This window comes from Tigriopus californicus, chromosome 7 (genome assembly GCF_007210705.1).
Source record: "Tigriopus californicus strain San Diego chromosome 7, Tcal_SD_v2.1, whole genome shotgun sequence".
Classification (NCBI taxonomy): Eukaryota; Metazoa; Arthropoda; class Copepoda; order Harpacticoida; family Harpacticidae; genus Tigriopus; species Tigriopus californicus.
The window spans coordinates 12,921,772-12,937,433 of record NC_081446.1 but is presented as its reverse complement, the minus strand read 5'-3'; the positions used below and the strand labels follow the sequence as shown (position 1 = coordinate 12,937,433).

General features: G+C 39.1%; 1 protein-coding gene across 1 annotated transcript in view; it reads left to right on the top strand.

Moving 5' to 3' along the window:
- Positions 1-13,700, top strand: part of LOC131884019 (uncharacterized) — a gene marked incomplete in the record, with an annotated part of 30,811 nt that extends 17,111 nt beyond the window's left edge. The window contains 2 exon segments of the mRNA XM_059231647.1: positions 7,631-7,890; positions 13,558-13,700. Of these exon segments, the coding sequence (XP_059087630.1) occupies positions 7,631-7,874 (244 nt within the window).
- Between the last annotated feature and the right edge of the window lie 1,962 nt (positions 13,701-15,662).

Here is a 15,662-nt window from a genome sequence, read left to right as displayed (position 1 = left end):
CAAATGCAAGCCAGGAACACGTCGGAGCAGATCAAGAATGTGAGGCAGTGCTTCTTGACTTTTGCAAAACAGACCTTCTGCACGGTTGGCACTACTTGGCCGAGGGTGAAAAGACCTCCCCTCTACCCGGAAGTGCGCCCACCCTCAACCGCCCAAATGCATGCTCAAATGTCACCGCAAGAACCGCAATGGCAACTGTTGTTGTTGCTGCAGCAACAGTCAGCGAGGTCCTGGACCCAACCTCATACCGACACCCGGGCACTAGTATGGCCTCGGTGGCCTCGGCGGCTCGGCGGCCTCGGAGACCAAGGGACAAATAATCGAGGACCTCACCGATGCATCCACAACCGGTTGAAGCACGCCCATATGTCCTTGAAGAAGCGTCGGACTTACTTCCAGAACTTCCGCTCGGCCTTCTGGTCTTTGATCGTGCTCGGTTCGGTGATGAGTGGGCGTTCTTCCTTCACAATAACACTCGCGAGTTCCTGAACTCGACCGTCCAGACAACTCTCGATGGAAGTGTCCCTTTGTCAGATGTGTTCTTCCGTCGGTGGTTGTGTGTAACATCAATCAGATTAGAAAGTCATTCTTCGCTGAGTTAGGCTTCTACGAGAATGATACACTTGTGGAGATTATGTATGAGGATTTCATCAAAGGGATCCAAGACCACGTGGATCGGAGGACAGATTTTCCTATGATCCAAAGAGAGCGGCGTTTTACGAGGTAAGAGACAAGTACTCATGATGTTGATTGGCCATTCATTGGACGGTTAACGGGATTTTTGGGATAAAAACCTGGAATCTTGGCATGGATGGAGATTAAAAAAACCCAAATGAAATGTCTCAAATCGGTCCAAAAACATTCGATTACCGAGTAATTTGGCATGCATTCCATTCTCTACTGCACGGTTCAAGGCTCCTCATGGGAATGAAAAATGGTGGGCTTGAATAGAGTTGGAGACCTGGAAGAATATATGGCATTCGTTTCCCGATCTTTGAAAGAGTTTCCCTTTGATGGCACAGAAACGGACTTTTCGCGCACTCTCGTAATGCTGGCAATAAATCTGCGAATGTTCTAGATGGAACACGTGTCAGTTCTAATAACAAGGCTTTTCTTCATTGCAACTTAGAAGCTTTGATATTAATTGTTATCACACATTACGCACATGTTTTATAAGTAGTCTCATTCGTCTCGTCAAACAACTTACAATAGTATCGTACTATATTGAAAACCACTTCCTAGTTAAATTCATTTGAGCACGAAAGTGTCCTGTACGGCTACAATATATATACCCAACCGTACATAAATGAACGTTTGAGAACGGTGGGTCAAGAAAATTATGGAATGTTTTGAGTACATTTTTGGCATAAAGAAAAAACTGACGCAAGATAAAGGGATTTGGCAAGTTATGACCGATTTTTGCTCCGATATCATCCTTTAAAAGTTTTAAATTGGACAAAAAATAAGGACGAGAGTCAGTTAGCGTTTATTTTTTGCAGCCCTAGGCAGTGTATGATTTTTCTTTATGATGCGTTTTAAAAGAAACAGTTAGCAATCAGGCAGGCTGACGAGAACATAATTAGAATAAAAATGTACATGCATATTAGATATTCTGTCATCCTTGGATTAGGTTATCTGAGGTTATCTGAATACCTGAATACTTAAACAAACTTTGGAGAAATGTATATTCATGAAAGAAATACATATTCAGCCTTAATGCTTAAGGCCGCACCCCCGTATTCGATCCAAAGAAGGACATTTTCAAATTAGACGAAAATCGCCAATGCCCACTCTATTCAAAATTCCGTCTCTAATTTTCGTTGGAAGTGCTAATTAGGTTCTTTTAAGATGTTTGGGGTTTTGATGATGAAATATTTTTGATAGTCCTCCTGATGATTTTCGCATCATAATCCCGTATTTTTTGACACCCCGATCTGTTAGATGAGTGCTACCATACCTTGCGTCTTTGGTTTTGTTTTGGCAAAAATCTTTCGTGCTACGTGTGAGCATTTTGATGCAAAAATATCATTTCCAGATCTGAAGTATACAATAACAAAAGTTGGACAATGCGCAAGAGTATTTGACCTCCAATGTTTTATATCTATGTCAACCAAACATGGCAAAACTTTCTTTGCACATTTCTTCTTGTTTGATTATTTGGTATTATCAAATCAAATATCATGACGTCACAACTTATTGAAATCAACAAAACCCCGAGTCGGCCATTGCTAGTGAAAAAACGATTGACACTGGCTCAAGAAACCAGCACTAGCACTAGCAAAAATCCTAAATATTTTATAATCTACCTAATTAGCACTTCCGGCGACAAATTAGAGACAGAAATTTTAAATAGAGTGGGCATTTGCATTTTCACCTAATTTGAAACAGAAAGCTCCTTCTTGGTTTATATTTGCTCTTTTTTTAAGGTTGCTGAGGTAATTTATTTTTCGGATGAAAATTTGGGTGTAACTCTTAACTCTAATCTTAATTCAAACATGTAAACATTATCCTATAACAAGTTTTTGACCAAATCTTTTATTCAAGATCCAGCCAGATCCACAAACTCTTATTAATTGATAGATCGCACATATATGCATTCATATTAAATGTTACTATCCGCAAATACAAAGCAGATTGATTTGTTTCGTCAATTCAAATGCTTAAAAATGTCAAAGTGATGCGAACACATATTTATGGAACCCATGCCATTGGAAGGCAAAATCACCCTTAGGGTCGATCTATTGGACTGATTTAAATTCTGTGATCTGTTGCCTTTTTGGTGATCAAAAATCGATGCAATCATTCTTAAAAGCATCAGTGAATTCATATTTGTTCAAGGCAACAATACCGAGACATTGAAAGAATGGCACCTCCATCTGATATTTTATTTATTGATTTTTTGTTGCCTGGATGTCTGCCCATCGAATTTTGCAATGCCAAATGGTTCATGTTCCAATGAGGTCTTCCATTCTCGGCTTAACCTCAGAAGGGGTGGAGATGGGGCAAAAATACATACACCTAATCCTTTAAGCTAAAAAGATTGTCTGACGAGTTAACCCACCACAATTGTTGGGGTAGATCTTAAAGTGCAGTCTCAAGTTGAAAAGTTGGCACTTGACAAACGTATTTCAAGATGTGCTTGGATCAGTGTGGTAGCATTTTGAGGGAAACGATAACAAAAGAAAGTATTTTTACACTGGGTGACCAATTTCAGGGGGAAGCATAAACTTTCAAGAAAGTCTAGCAAACAGCCAAAGGCCAATGTAATTTCTTGTATGCCAACTTCAACCGTGCAAAAGGTCCAAGTGAATCATTTTAATCTTTCACTTCGGTTCTATTGCATTTCAGCCTTTTTAAATGTCATTTGTAACGCCAAGGGATGGCCCCACCAATCTCGAAAATTGTATTTGACACCAAAATTTGGGTTGACTGAGAATATGACTTAGCAAGTTTGCACTTAAAAGGTGCACTTTGAGTCGAGAATACAGTTTTTTCAAGTTCGCACTTCAACTTCAGACTTTCGAGCGAAAGTTCGACTCAAGAACCAACTCAGGCAAACAAGCTATCAATCCATTGGCTCCCTGTAGGATTCTTGGGCTCCCTGAATTGAACTAAATGGGTTCACTTCAAAGTCAATCAATTCATTTCGTTCACACAATGCGGCCTAACTAGAATTAGAACTTCATTGGGAATAGGGCATGTCAAGTGACGGAAATTCAAGCGAAAAATGTGGTCCTGCACCCTGATTTTGGGCATTGTACAAACATCACAGTCAACTCGCACTATCCGCACATGAATTTTTTAATAATCGAGTGATTTTGAGTGAGCTGTGTTACAAACCAAACAAGATGAACATTGCGGTGTAATTTGGTCAACGCACAATCAATTGCCGAAGTTACTTAGACAAGCAGGAAAATGAAACAATTGACAAATTTCAATGCATGCACAGTGCTGTTTGGCTGGGCATGTTGTCTTTGATTTTACTCATGGAATAACGTCACTTGTTCACGAGTGCGTTCACTTGACAAGCCCTATAGGCTACGATAACGTCACTTGATGTGGTTTATTGACAACAATGGAAAAGGCAAAGCGGGAAATTCAAGTTGTGTAGACGCCATCGTTTTCAAGGTCGAATTTTTTAATGCTCTCTCTCAAGTAATTGTATTCAAAATGTTAATTGCGATATGTCGTGTAGGTAGCATACTATTGCCAACCCAATTATATTATTTGCATCATACTTAAGCCCAGAGCAAAAAAATATCCTTGGTAGCCACAAACTTCTCAAGCCAATGTATTCATCAGTTGACCCCAAAGAGTTTTTCAAAACAATCCAAATTGTCCCCACGATCATTTTCATGAAATATTCAAAGTCGCTTTGAATGGGACATCATTTATCAAACGAAAATAAGTTGTTTAAATTCAACAGTTTCCTGATTTCATCCAAACTTTAGCTCCTCGAAAGAACGGGCCAAAAAGCAAAAAATAGTCACCCTTTGAAAATGATTTCATGATGACGCCAAGTCCCTTTAGATATCAGTATCTATTCTTTGCCAAGAGTTTTCAGAATGACGTTCTTTTGTGGCCTGATGTTTATGCTGGACTTGAATTGAGGGTTTACACTAGAATCTGCACTTCATGACTCAAGTACAAATTTGAGAATTCCGGCCCAGGTTTTGGCCCATAAAACATTGGTGGCATAATCGTGAGTTAACTAAATCCGTTTTATCATCGGTCCTGACAACATTAAATTATAAATCTATTTGTCTTCAAAATATTATCTATAAACACAACCAGAACAACATTTTCGTGTGACATCCCAAGCCATCCAAATCATCTCCAATGTATGGGAGTCTGATCAATTCGAGTGGTGGTTTTTATAATTAAGAATACACAATAACGGCAATAATGGTTCGTTTTCATTATCATGAAAAAAGCATTCTCATTTTAGGAAAGAAAATACAAACGGAAGTTGCTTTTTATAAATGTTTTCTTATTACCAAAGATGCTGTCAGCAACCTTTTTTATTGATCTTCCTTTCATTTTCTCTCATTTGGTGCTACTTTGAAGTCAGAATGAAGTACGTGCTTCTCTGCTATCCCCTCGAGACAAAAACGAACAAAGACAGAGATTGGTGGCCATCACCTAAAGTGTAACGATTATCCCATACTTCACAATATCAATGTCAAATCATGCTCTCATGGTGTTCAAAATCTTTGACGTCTTAAGCGCAAGAAGAAAAAGGCAGAAAAAAGTCTATGAATTCATCATTTGGTTTGGTTGAGCAATAATAGAGATTGCTCAGACTTTGTCTAGAGCTTAACCGAAAAGAAAAGAAAATGATCCATATTGTTGTTCAATGCCAAGACTCTCTCTGTACTCTTTAGAATTGTGTTTTCGCTCCTCACATCGCTTTAACAAAGTGATTGGGAAGTCTCATGCAATTTTACTCATTCTTTGCGACCGATGAAAATACCTCAAAATAGTTGCTTTTGGCCATTTTTTTCAAGTTGGAAAAAAATGCGAAAAATAACTTGATCAACTTGTGAAAAAAAGTTATGAAAATATTCTTGAAAGGTTTAAAATGCAAAGCAAGTTATCACAATGACAAACAAGTTGTTTCTTAGCCCCTTTCGATATTCTTTGCATTTCTTTTCTGTTCCAATATAAAAGTGCATTTTTAGATTATCCATCGAGTTTTGTCATTTTTTTGTCAAAAGAAATTGAGATTTGTTTCTTGGAATGTTTGACTTTAGGACAATTTGATTGACCTTAGATGTTTTTGTATCTGAGTTTAGTGTTGTTGCTAAGCATTTTGTCCACAAATGATTTGTTTTATGGTTTTTTATTTATCAAACCTATAATGGCAGGTTTCATTCGACTGCCGCTCCCTTTTTTGCTGACTTTTCCAAACAGAAAATGGGAAGTTGAATGTGATATTCAAATTTGTTGGTAAATCAAACATTGTTTGTGTTAAGTGGTGACAATTAGACTCATCCTATTCATAATCTTTTCATGTAAATAGTACAAACGGATTACTTTCTTTGAAGCGGTTAGTAATGCCGATGAAAACCATGACAAAAAGAATGCTAAAAACTGGCCATAACAAGTCAAAAAGATGTTTTGGTTTCAACCTTTTTTTGTTCTAATGATGACAATATAGGGAATAAGAAGTGATTTCAAACCGCTGCGAAAAAAGAGGAGCTGACTTCAACCGGTGAGAGTTTTGACGGAGAGTACATGGTTACCGATAGAAAACCACAACATCCTCCTTTTTACCCTTCTTTTGTTTCTTTTCAATGTTCAATGTTAGCAAAAATATAAACAAGTTGCCCATCCATTGACGCATTTAGTCCAAAAATAGATGCTAAAATTTAGACGACGCGAATTTAACACTGGAATGCACTGTTAGTGAGTGTTCCTTTGGGTGAAATTGGATTATGTCACTAACCCATTATCACTTGCTAATTGCTTCTTCTTCCACTTACTGGACGGACGGAATAAATATGGACCCGAAAGTCATAGTAAAAGCTTTGGACAATGTAATTAGACAATAACCTCGGTCTTTATGAACCGTTAAAGCCTTTATGTTACCGTTGGGAATGACAGTTCTCTATGGTGGAAACCACGACCCTCGTTGTTCAAAGTGTCTGATCAATTTGAAAATGGGCTTTTGATTTCACATCATAAGTTTGTTGACGGTGTGAGAACTTTGGAAATGATCGAAAAGCGCCTTGGATCTGAAGAAAAGTTGCCCCAAAACTTTCAATTGGAGAGACCAACTTTCCAATTCCAGACAACTGAAATCAAAACTCAAGTTTAGCAAATGGCGACGAGTTCACATTCATATTAGCCTTTTCAATCGAGGAGCCATTTTTGTTTGATCTCTTCAAGAGCTTTTCGCTCAATTGCTTGCAGTCTTTGAGACCAGAAGGAAACGAACTGACCGAAACTCAGAAAGGACTCAATCCGATCGTAAGCGAGATTAATGGTCAGGGTCCGATTTTGCCCGAGAAAAAGTGATCACTCACGGTTTCTTCGTTTTCTTTCATGTACCATGTTAAGTAAAATAAAAGAATGCTCCATGAGGAACGATAAGAAAAGAGGCTGAGGTGCACAAAGTGGAATAACACATTTCCATTTGCTCAAGTCTTGAGTTCCTAATGTCGTCCAGGATTACCTTGGGATTACTTTCTTGAGAGAGCAGCACCAAGAGGTGAGAGCTGGATCTACTGACGGTATAATTATTCGTGACAAGGGATAGCAACGAGAATCAGAATGATGACTAAAAAATGTATAAGGTGCGTTAGGCAGAGATACCTAAAGTTTCAGCTCCTAAAATATTGCCAGAGACAATACTATTTTTGTCATGAAATCACAATTCAATAGAAATAGCTCAAAAATCGAGAGACTCGCTCGCCATTAGCTGATTTCCAATATGGCCAAAAAGTGTATGTTTACTCCATACTGAACAAGCAAGCACTTCCAATTGCCATTAAAGAATCCGCCTGAGAGATATTCAAAAAAGAGCGAGTGGCTTATCCTTTCCGGTATCCAACTTTGTAGTTGAATACGTCCTGATACTATCCAAAACAAATGCCAGCATATCATTTCATGATGGTTTCTATTCCAGGTTTCACAATGAAGGTGGAGCAGCCGCTTACGAGCGATATCCAGTTTGCCAGGGAAAGCAAATCACGTGCTCCAACAACATCTTGAATCGTATGGGAGAATTCAGTGAGGTTCAAGACATTATCGAGAACAAGACGAAGATCTGCCTAAACAATTGCGAAGATCAGATCAATGACCTATTCGTGACGACATCCAATTATCCCAATAAGAAGACCTTCAAGGAACGCGAAGAGTTTGCCTTCTAGTCCGAAAACTCCTGGTGTAAGTCAATTCCGTGTCATTTTCTTGTCCCCTGTTTGATCCTCAGATAGCTATGGTCTTACCTTGATCATTTGAGCAGAAGCTAAGATATTGATCCCGAAGAAGGTGAAATAGACCTTGACAAACAGTGTTTGGGATGTCAAGGTACCACAGTCATGTTTTGGTTGCGAACACCGATGTTTGTTCCATTAGAGAGTTATTTTAAAGTTTATAAACACTTTCATTAATGGCCCAAGAACTGGAAATGGGTACAATGGCTTAAAACAAATAATTCAAATCCTGTAATTCGAAGCCGTGGAAATTCGTATTTCAACATGAATCACTAAGAGGTGATCCCTGGTCGATCTTGGGCTAACTAAGTCCAAGCATTTTTGCGGTATCTAAATCACTGTTTTTTCTTTGTTCTCACTTTAAGTAACCCAAAACACTGATTCATTTTGATTCATTATTAAGATTTTGTTTCAATCTTATCTTATCGAGATCCTTTAATTTTAGTCTTTCGGGTCAGATGTACTCTTAACATTGGTACTTTCATCAAAGAACTGTTCGGAAATTACGCAGTTTTTTTTTTTCGCTGGGTCATGAAAAAGGTCCTGGAGTCAATTATGAAAGTTCATGATTTGACGGTTTTCGTCAGTTATGTCATTTAAGTCTACGTGCGGTCACTAGGCTCAACTTGACCATATGAACCATCCACATGTTCAAATATTATAATCATAAAATCGAAGAAATTGGCAAAAGTCCAATTTCTTTGTAATACATGTGTTGGAGTTGTGGAGCTGAGAAATGACGATAGTTTGCGCCACTTCTGAAAGTCAGACATCTTAACAGTGCGTGTTTCGCCGGTGGGTGGTTTGCAGCCCATCATGAATCAAATTTAGTCGTTACTCATGGTTGATCTTGAGCACCAGATCAGTTCCAAGGAGTCACCTTACTTAAGTACAGTTTCTGTGCCAAGGGGAGTACTAGATTATCATAGAAGTTCCAGTCTGTCCCTAAGGAGCTTCTTTGTTTCATTATGACCGTGACAGGAATACAGTAGATACCGTTTCTTGTTTCCTCTCTGACCTCCAACGCTTCTCATTCATAGCTTTCGGTTGCTTTTGGAACGGCACAACAAACATTATGCATAGTGCAGTAAAAGTAGTCGAAAGACAAGCCCCGCAAATTGAGGCACTTTCATCGTTGGAGGAGCCACTTGGGACCCACACGGGGCGTTTCTTAGTAAATCATAAACAAATACGAATGGCCAGTCACGGCCAGTAAGATATCGTTACTGTCGTATTATTTAGGTCTCCATGGCCAAATATTTCAAGTGAGCCAGGATTGCATTTACCAAAGACCTCGAGAAAAAATAACTCCCCATTTTTTTGTTGTTATTGCTCTCTTCGAACGCCATGATTCTCATTTTTCTTAAGCCGAAAAATGCATCACAGGTCAATAACCAAAATGAATTCAAGCACCGTTGAAAATATATTTGTTGTCTTACTAAAAAACAATTGAATATCTGACGTAATATCTATCATCTTACATACAATTGGTTCTATAGTTCAGTGGTTATAGTGCTTGTTCTGAATGGAAGGTCACCATCAATCGGCTTTTTTCATCAGACATGTAAGGACCTCAGTTTGAAGCACCCATGAACGCAACCACATTTTTCGAATCTTCAGAAAACATTTGACTACCGAAAAATATAGTACGAATTTCCATTCAGAATTGTCACTTTTTCTTGCAAACAATTTCGTATCAAATACAAACCATAAGAGTCCGATAAATGGAGACGATATCAGCAATCAAACAACGCTTCGTTTAAAATCAAACGCACGTCTCTTAATTTTGGAACTCTATTGTAATGCCTTGATCCATAGGACCTTTTATTAATTTGACTGCTTTATAACGAAGACCAATCTCAATTCAAAAGATCCTCTTTCATGAAAGGAAAATGCTGATTAAAGCCCACTCAAGAATAATGAGTTATCTCGTTCCTTCAATCCTGAACTTGTTTGTTGAACACATTTGGACCTATTAACGCTTTATCACATATATTCACTTAAATGGTAGTGGTTTTTTTTATTTTCTGGTTTTGAATTTAGACTCAGTTCAATCAATCTTGAGGGTCGTCATTTCAAGGTGGCTCATTCGAGAACGGAAATTTAGGGCATTTAAACAAAATGGCTCCTGACACATCTCAAACTTTATATTACTTATTTCACCGACTTTCGATTAACAAAGAATATAAAGACTAAATAAAGCATGATTAAAAACGATCAGTATGCAATAATGGCTCAAGGTGAAGGTCTTAGGACGTCTGGCCTTGAAGCCTTTATTCTTTTGGCTTTGGTGACGACTTTCTTGGTATCCAGTATCAAGGAAAGGGCTTTTCCAATATGTCAAAGAAGATTGGTCCCAAAAGATCTTGGTGTTTTGATTCAAATAGCTGATGAGAAATATTGTCTTGGTACTTGCGACAGCCTTTACATTTGACCAGTAAACAACAGTCCAGGGAAAAACATTGCTTTGTCTTAGAACTACGCAATTGGAAAAAAACAATCCCGCCTTATCAAAACTGGTTTCCTAGATACCGTACTCTCAAAAACGATGCATTGTACAAACAGCATACGTGAAGTTATAACAGGTAATGGTGCACTTGATTCAAGTGGCAAGTTGGGGCTCCATATGCTGGTTCCAATTGCGTTTGACGGTGTGTGCCACTTTGTTTGACTGGTCTCGTCTCTTTTTGATCCTTGGTTTCATCATTCAGCCTGAAACTTCGGATCTATTTCTGATGAAGATTCTGTCGATATATTGTATTCACATTGAATGAATATTCTTCCATCATAATGATGAAAAGAATTTGGCAGAGCTTCAGAACTTGAAGATACTATTCTCCGATTGAGAGTGGTAGAGTGCCCGCTATCCATCATGCTGTCCTTGGTTCCATGACTGTCTAGTCAAGTCCATGGAATTCAAATTGTCACAAAAGTTGCTGATTTAAAAGCTTGAATAAACGAAATGATAAGAATTTAGATGATATGAAAGAAGAAAAAAAGAGAAAAAACAGTTTAGCAAATAGTTTTGACATATACGAGTAATAGTTGCCTCCGACAAAAAGAAGTATATGGCAAAAATAGTCGTCGAAGGGAAACATTGTAGTTGTGACATCAAACATGTCAAGGGAATGTCCCATTGTCAATTTTCCAACATACTTGTCAAAATTTATAAAAGCTTGCTGGTACACTCCCAGAACATAACCAGAATATTTTCAAGACTAAAAAAACTTGCCAAATACATTTTGTTTGTATTTTTAGCCAGCAATTTACCCACTGGCTCCTTTGAAACCTTGGTTTTTGAATCCGGCACTACCTTTAATAAGTCCAAAACAAATCCCAATTATTAGAATTATTAGACGAAATCTTGTTCTTAAGTCGGGTAGAAATTCGAAAGAGTTCATTCAGCTAGCCGGTTTTCCTCGGCAATTTCTACTCTACGTAGCACCAACATATTTTGTCAGAGTCTACCATTGCCAGCAGAGAGCGGGCTTGGTAATGCTGAACAAATAGAGTTTCATTTGTTTACCAAGAGCTTTAGCCGAGCAGTCGTTGAGCGCTCCTTTTAGCCAATTCGCACTAGTGCAGAAGTCAAAACGTGTGCTTCCGCGTCTTTTCGGAGCTTCTTAGAAAGTAGTTTGGCAAAAGCTGTGAAAGCCATTTACCGCACAAGGCGCCCTCGATATCATACGCTACCATTGTTGTCAGCCGTGGGCAATCAACACCGACAAAGCATGCTAGTTTTGTCCGTTTCGATCAAACATAATTTATATATCTGTGAGTTTCAAAAGCAATGTTTTATCTGCCCTAAAAAGATGTTCCATCCTTTTCCTTGAATGGTGCTAAAATGCTTTTAGATAACTTTCAGCTATGCTCTCAATACTTTTGAAGACGGTTTTTGATGTTTACAAATGAGAAGGAACAATTCATATCTTGTCAAAAAAGTCAGTTTAGGCTCAAAAAAATGTATTTGGTCACTTAAAACACACTTAATGGCACATCAGGCAAAATAGGATAGAATACCAAAGTCATCAGATGTGTTAGTTCCACTTTCAGTAGAAATTTTATGAGCATACATTAAGAGACAATTTAACTGTCTTAGGATGAATGGTCCAAATTTCGTCAAAACAGGTTAAGGCCCTGGTTAAGGTTAATAAGGCCCTGGGGGGCCTTGGAGTAATTCATCAATTCATTGGATACATTTTCGATATCATGACTCCCATGTACTCATGTGAAATATTTTCGTTGCTATGTGTGATTGTGTATCAGCTAAACATTGTTAAATCAAGTCGCTTAAAACACCTTTTATAAAGTTGCAAAAAGATGCCATTCAAGATAGTTTAAAAACATTCATAAAATATTGCGCCCAAATCATGCATTGTCAATGTGTTTTAAGTGACCTAATATATTAGTTTGAGGCATTTAAGTATCACACAAGGGAGCAAAAAAATCATCTGTGTACAATATACTTGTTTGAGGGGCATGTGATTCTTTTCAAAAAACAGAAATTATTTATCTCGACTTGTATATTTCAAAGAACATCTATATAAGTCTTGATAGCATTGTTGAAGGTTACCTAACAGCGTTCTAGGCTTCTTCCTTGACACTGAGAAACGAAATAAAGAGTACTAGCAGAGAGTATGAAAGGAAAGAAGTCCTTGACTTGGATAGAAAGTGTCCTGAGCACACAAAGAGCTATTGACTAATGAGATCCTACTGAGAATTGATCGGTTCCATTATTGTGAGTATTTATGTGACAACAACTTGGATGTAGCATTCTTTCTTGGAAGGTGTTCCATGTTCCAAATTCCTTGACCTAGTTTCTGATCGGTCTATATCTCACAATGAAATATTTCATGTGTGTACTAGCTAAAATATTTCCTTCAATGACGAAGGAAGGTATCTTCTTATTGAGACATTCAAGTAGTAGCTGGATGATGATGTCAGCTCAAATTTCGGGAGGTCTCTGGGGCACTTTTCAATACAGAAGAGGAACTAAAAAAAAGCAAGCTATAAATCTCAGTTTTAGACAAAAAAATCTTTTCTTAGATTTCAAAAAGTCTATTGTAAAAATAGAGTGTTCTAAGATATGAAAAAAGTCGAAATACAGTTTTTTCTGGTAAAAAGTCGTTTTTATGCATGTTAAAGAGCAAAACTGTGACAGTTTAAAAGAATACAATGCTACATGAACCGTTCCTTTAATGGATAAAAGAACTGAAACTCTAATTCAATCCTTTAATAGAGAGATATTAAGCCTCAGAAGTACGAGCGAGCTCTCAAAATTTGAAGCTGACGTCATCTTGCTTTCTTACTACAATGGCCCAATAGGGTGCATACATAAGAAAATATATGTATGAAATGAAGGAATTTTAGCTCACCCTCAACTGGCTTCGTCCTAGTATCCAATAAAGGCCGATAAACCAGAATAGCTTTAGTTTGAGCCTTTGAACCCAAACACTTCAAAAAGGGCTCGGAGGGACACTTCCTGTCTCGCCAAATCATCTTGACGCCTTTAAGAACCCATCCTTGGAGAGAGGATCCCGAATTCAGCCACTCTTCTGCATGTCTCGAAACGCGAAATGGCGCCTATGAATAATTGATTTATGATCTCATTTTCTAGGACCTGTCGTGGACACAAGCGACTGCCCCTCAGCTCCGAGTATCCTGATTTGTGTCCAACCTTGGAGTCGGTGCCCAACATTACCATATATTGTGGCAGGGTGAAACGTTGGCGAGGCGAGAAGCTCCAGAACAAGAATCTCTCACGAGTTATCGAGTACGAGATCTATAACTACGCTCGCGAGAACTTGGCCATCATCAATATCTTCATCAAGGAGCCGTACACGAAGCGATTTCGGAAAACGGAGAAAATGAGCCGCATCTCATACATTGCCAGTTCGGGGGGTCTCTTGGGGCTATGCATGGGCTTCTCGTTCGTGTCGCTGGCCGAGATTGCCTACCATTGCTTCATCTGCTGTGGCATCATCTTCCGGCGGAAATCCGTCCGGTTCTTCCATGACGCGGAACGGGTCCGATCCAACGGGAAAAGATGAGATGAGGCCCGTTCCGAAGATCTGACCCCCGGCAGACACGGAACGGTTCTCTGATGGCGCGCCAAGGGGCACAAGTCCGGGAACGGAGAGGGAAATCGGTCGTCATCGCTCCACAAACACCAGAGCGAGGCCACTTCCACGACCTCTCTTCCGGACTTGGCCCCTTCTCGGATAGCGTCCGGGGGACATCTCGGTCCGGTGAACCACTTGGCCGCCGGCAAATCCAGTTTCAGTAGTAATACTTATGTGAATGCTCAGTTAGTGCCAACCGTCGCTAAAAGTAGTGGTAGTATTACAAGTGCCTCCTCTCCCGGGATTCCCGAATCCACGGAGCCAGCCACCATCTCGATGGCAGGACTCCAACCTTGCTGCATTGGCACCATTGATTGTGAGCATCGGTGGCATCGAACCAGTGAGCTGAAAGGTCTCTTAGTGAGTGAGGTGTAAGTTGATCAGAAGTGATATGTAGTAATTTAATCACTGCGGTGGAACAGCTTTGGACGTGTGATGACAGATTAACACTAGACCTTCACCGATGTCGTCGAGAGTTGTCGTTTTGGAACCAAGAAAGTGATGAATTGGGGATAAGTGAATCGGGACGACCGGCAAGGATGGCTTGGAAATCGAGACAGTTATTAGCCGCAAATCCCTGTCATCAGTCTGTTATATCATGTGACTTCCAATACAAGAGGCCATTGACGGCAAGCTCATTTTGGTCCAATTCTAATGGCACTTTGAGCTACGTGGAAGTGGTTCCATGTAAGGTCCAACGTTTCGACCCTATTGTGCTACATTTTTTCATAAGATCGATCCAATGCAAGGAGTACGATTCGAGTGAAAGGGACTATCTTCCTGGTCTGCTCTCTCCCACGAACCCTGTCAATTAAGAGACATTCTGATGGTTATTATAAATCCATTCTTTTCTTTGACAAAACAAGTTTGATGAAAAGAAAGGCTCTCTAATTGGACCTTAGGAGCGATGGAACTGACTCTATGGTGCTCGTGCTCAAAGAGGCTTCAACTGAACGGCATGATGACCCGTCACCTTAAACTGAAAGTAGATGCTTTTGCTCAGAACTTCCCCAAATACGTAGGCCACGGTTCATCAACAAAGCTATATTAAAGGAAAAGCACATTTATGCTCTCTCTTCTCTTCAAGATGACAATTCTTGAAATGGTCATTTGCTTAACATAGAAGTCTCTAGCCGTTGAAATCCATTACGAGCTATAATTCTTCGAAGAAACAAGCTATATATTCTTTCAGATTGAAATTTGGAAATTGTGGAATAAGTATATACCTACATATAAAATCATGCCAGTCAATACACCGCTATTGTCAGTTCCAATGAGAAAAAATAAAGAAAAAGTCGCTACGAAATATGTCAGTGTCAAGTCCATAAGTCCACGCCAATCCACTGAACTGGGATCTCATATGTACATACCCACAATAAGAAAAAAAATGGTACCTACACGGAATACGGAAAGTAGCAAGAAAAAAACCTATGTCAATACTTCCCCTTCTAGCGGTCAATTTTGGAACATGATGCGCGGTGGATGTGTTCCATCACTTTGGATAGGGAAAACTTGGGCTTATTCATAAGAATGTTTTGGTCTATTGAGTATGGCATTTCCTCTCGGGTAGGACCATTTTCTCCATGAGTATGTGTACTTG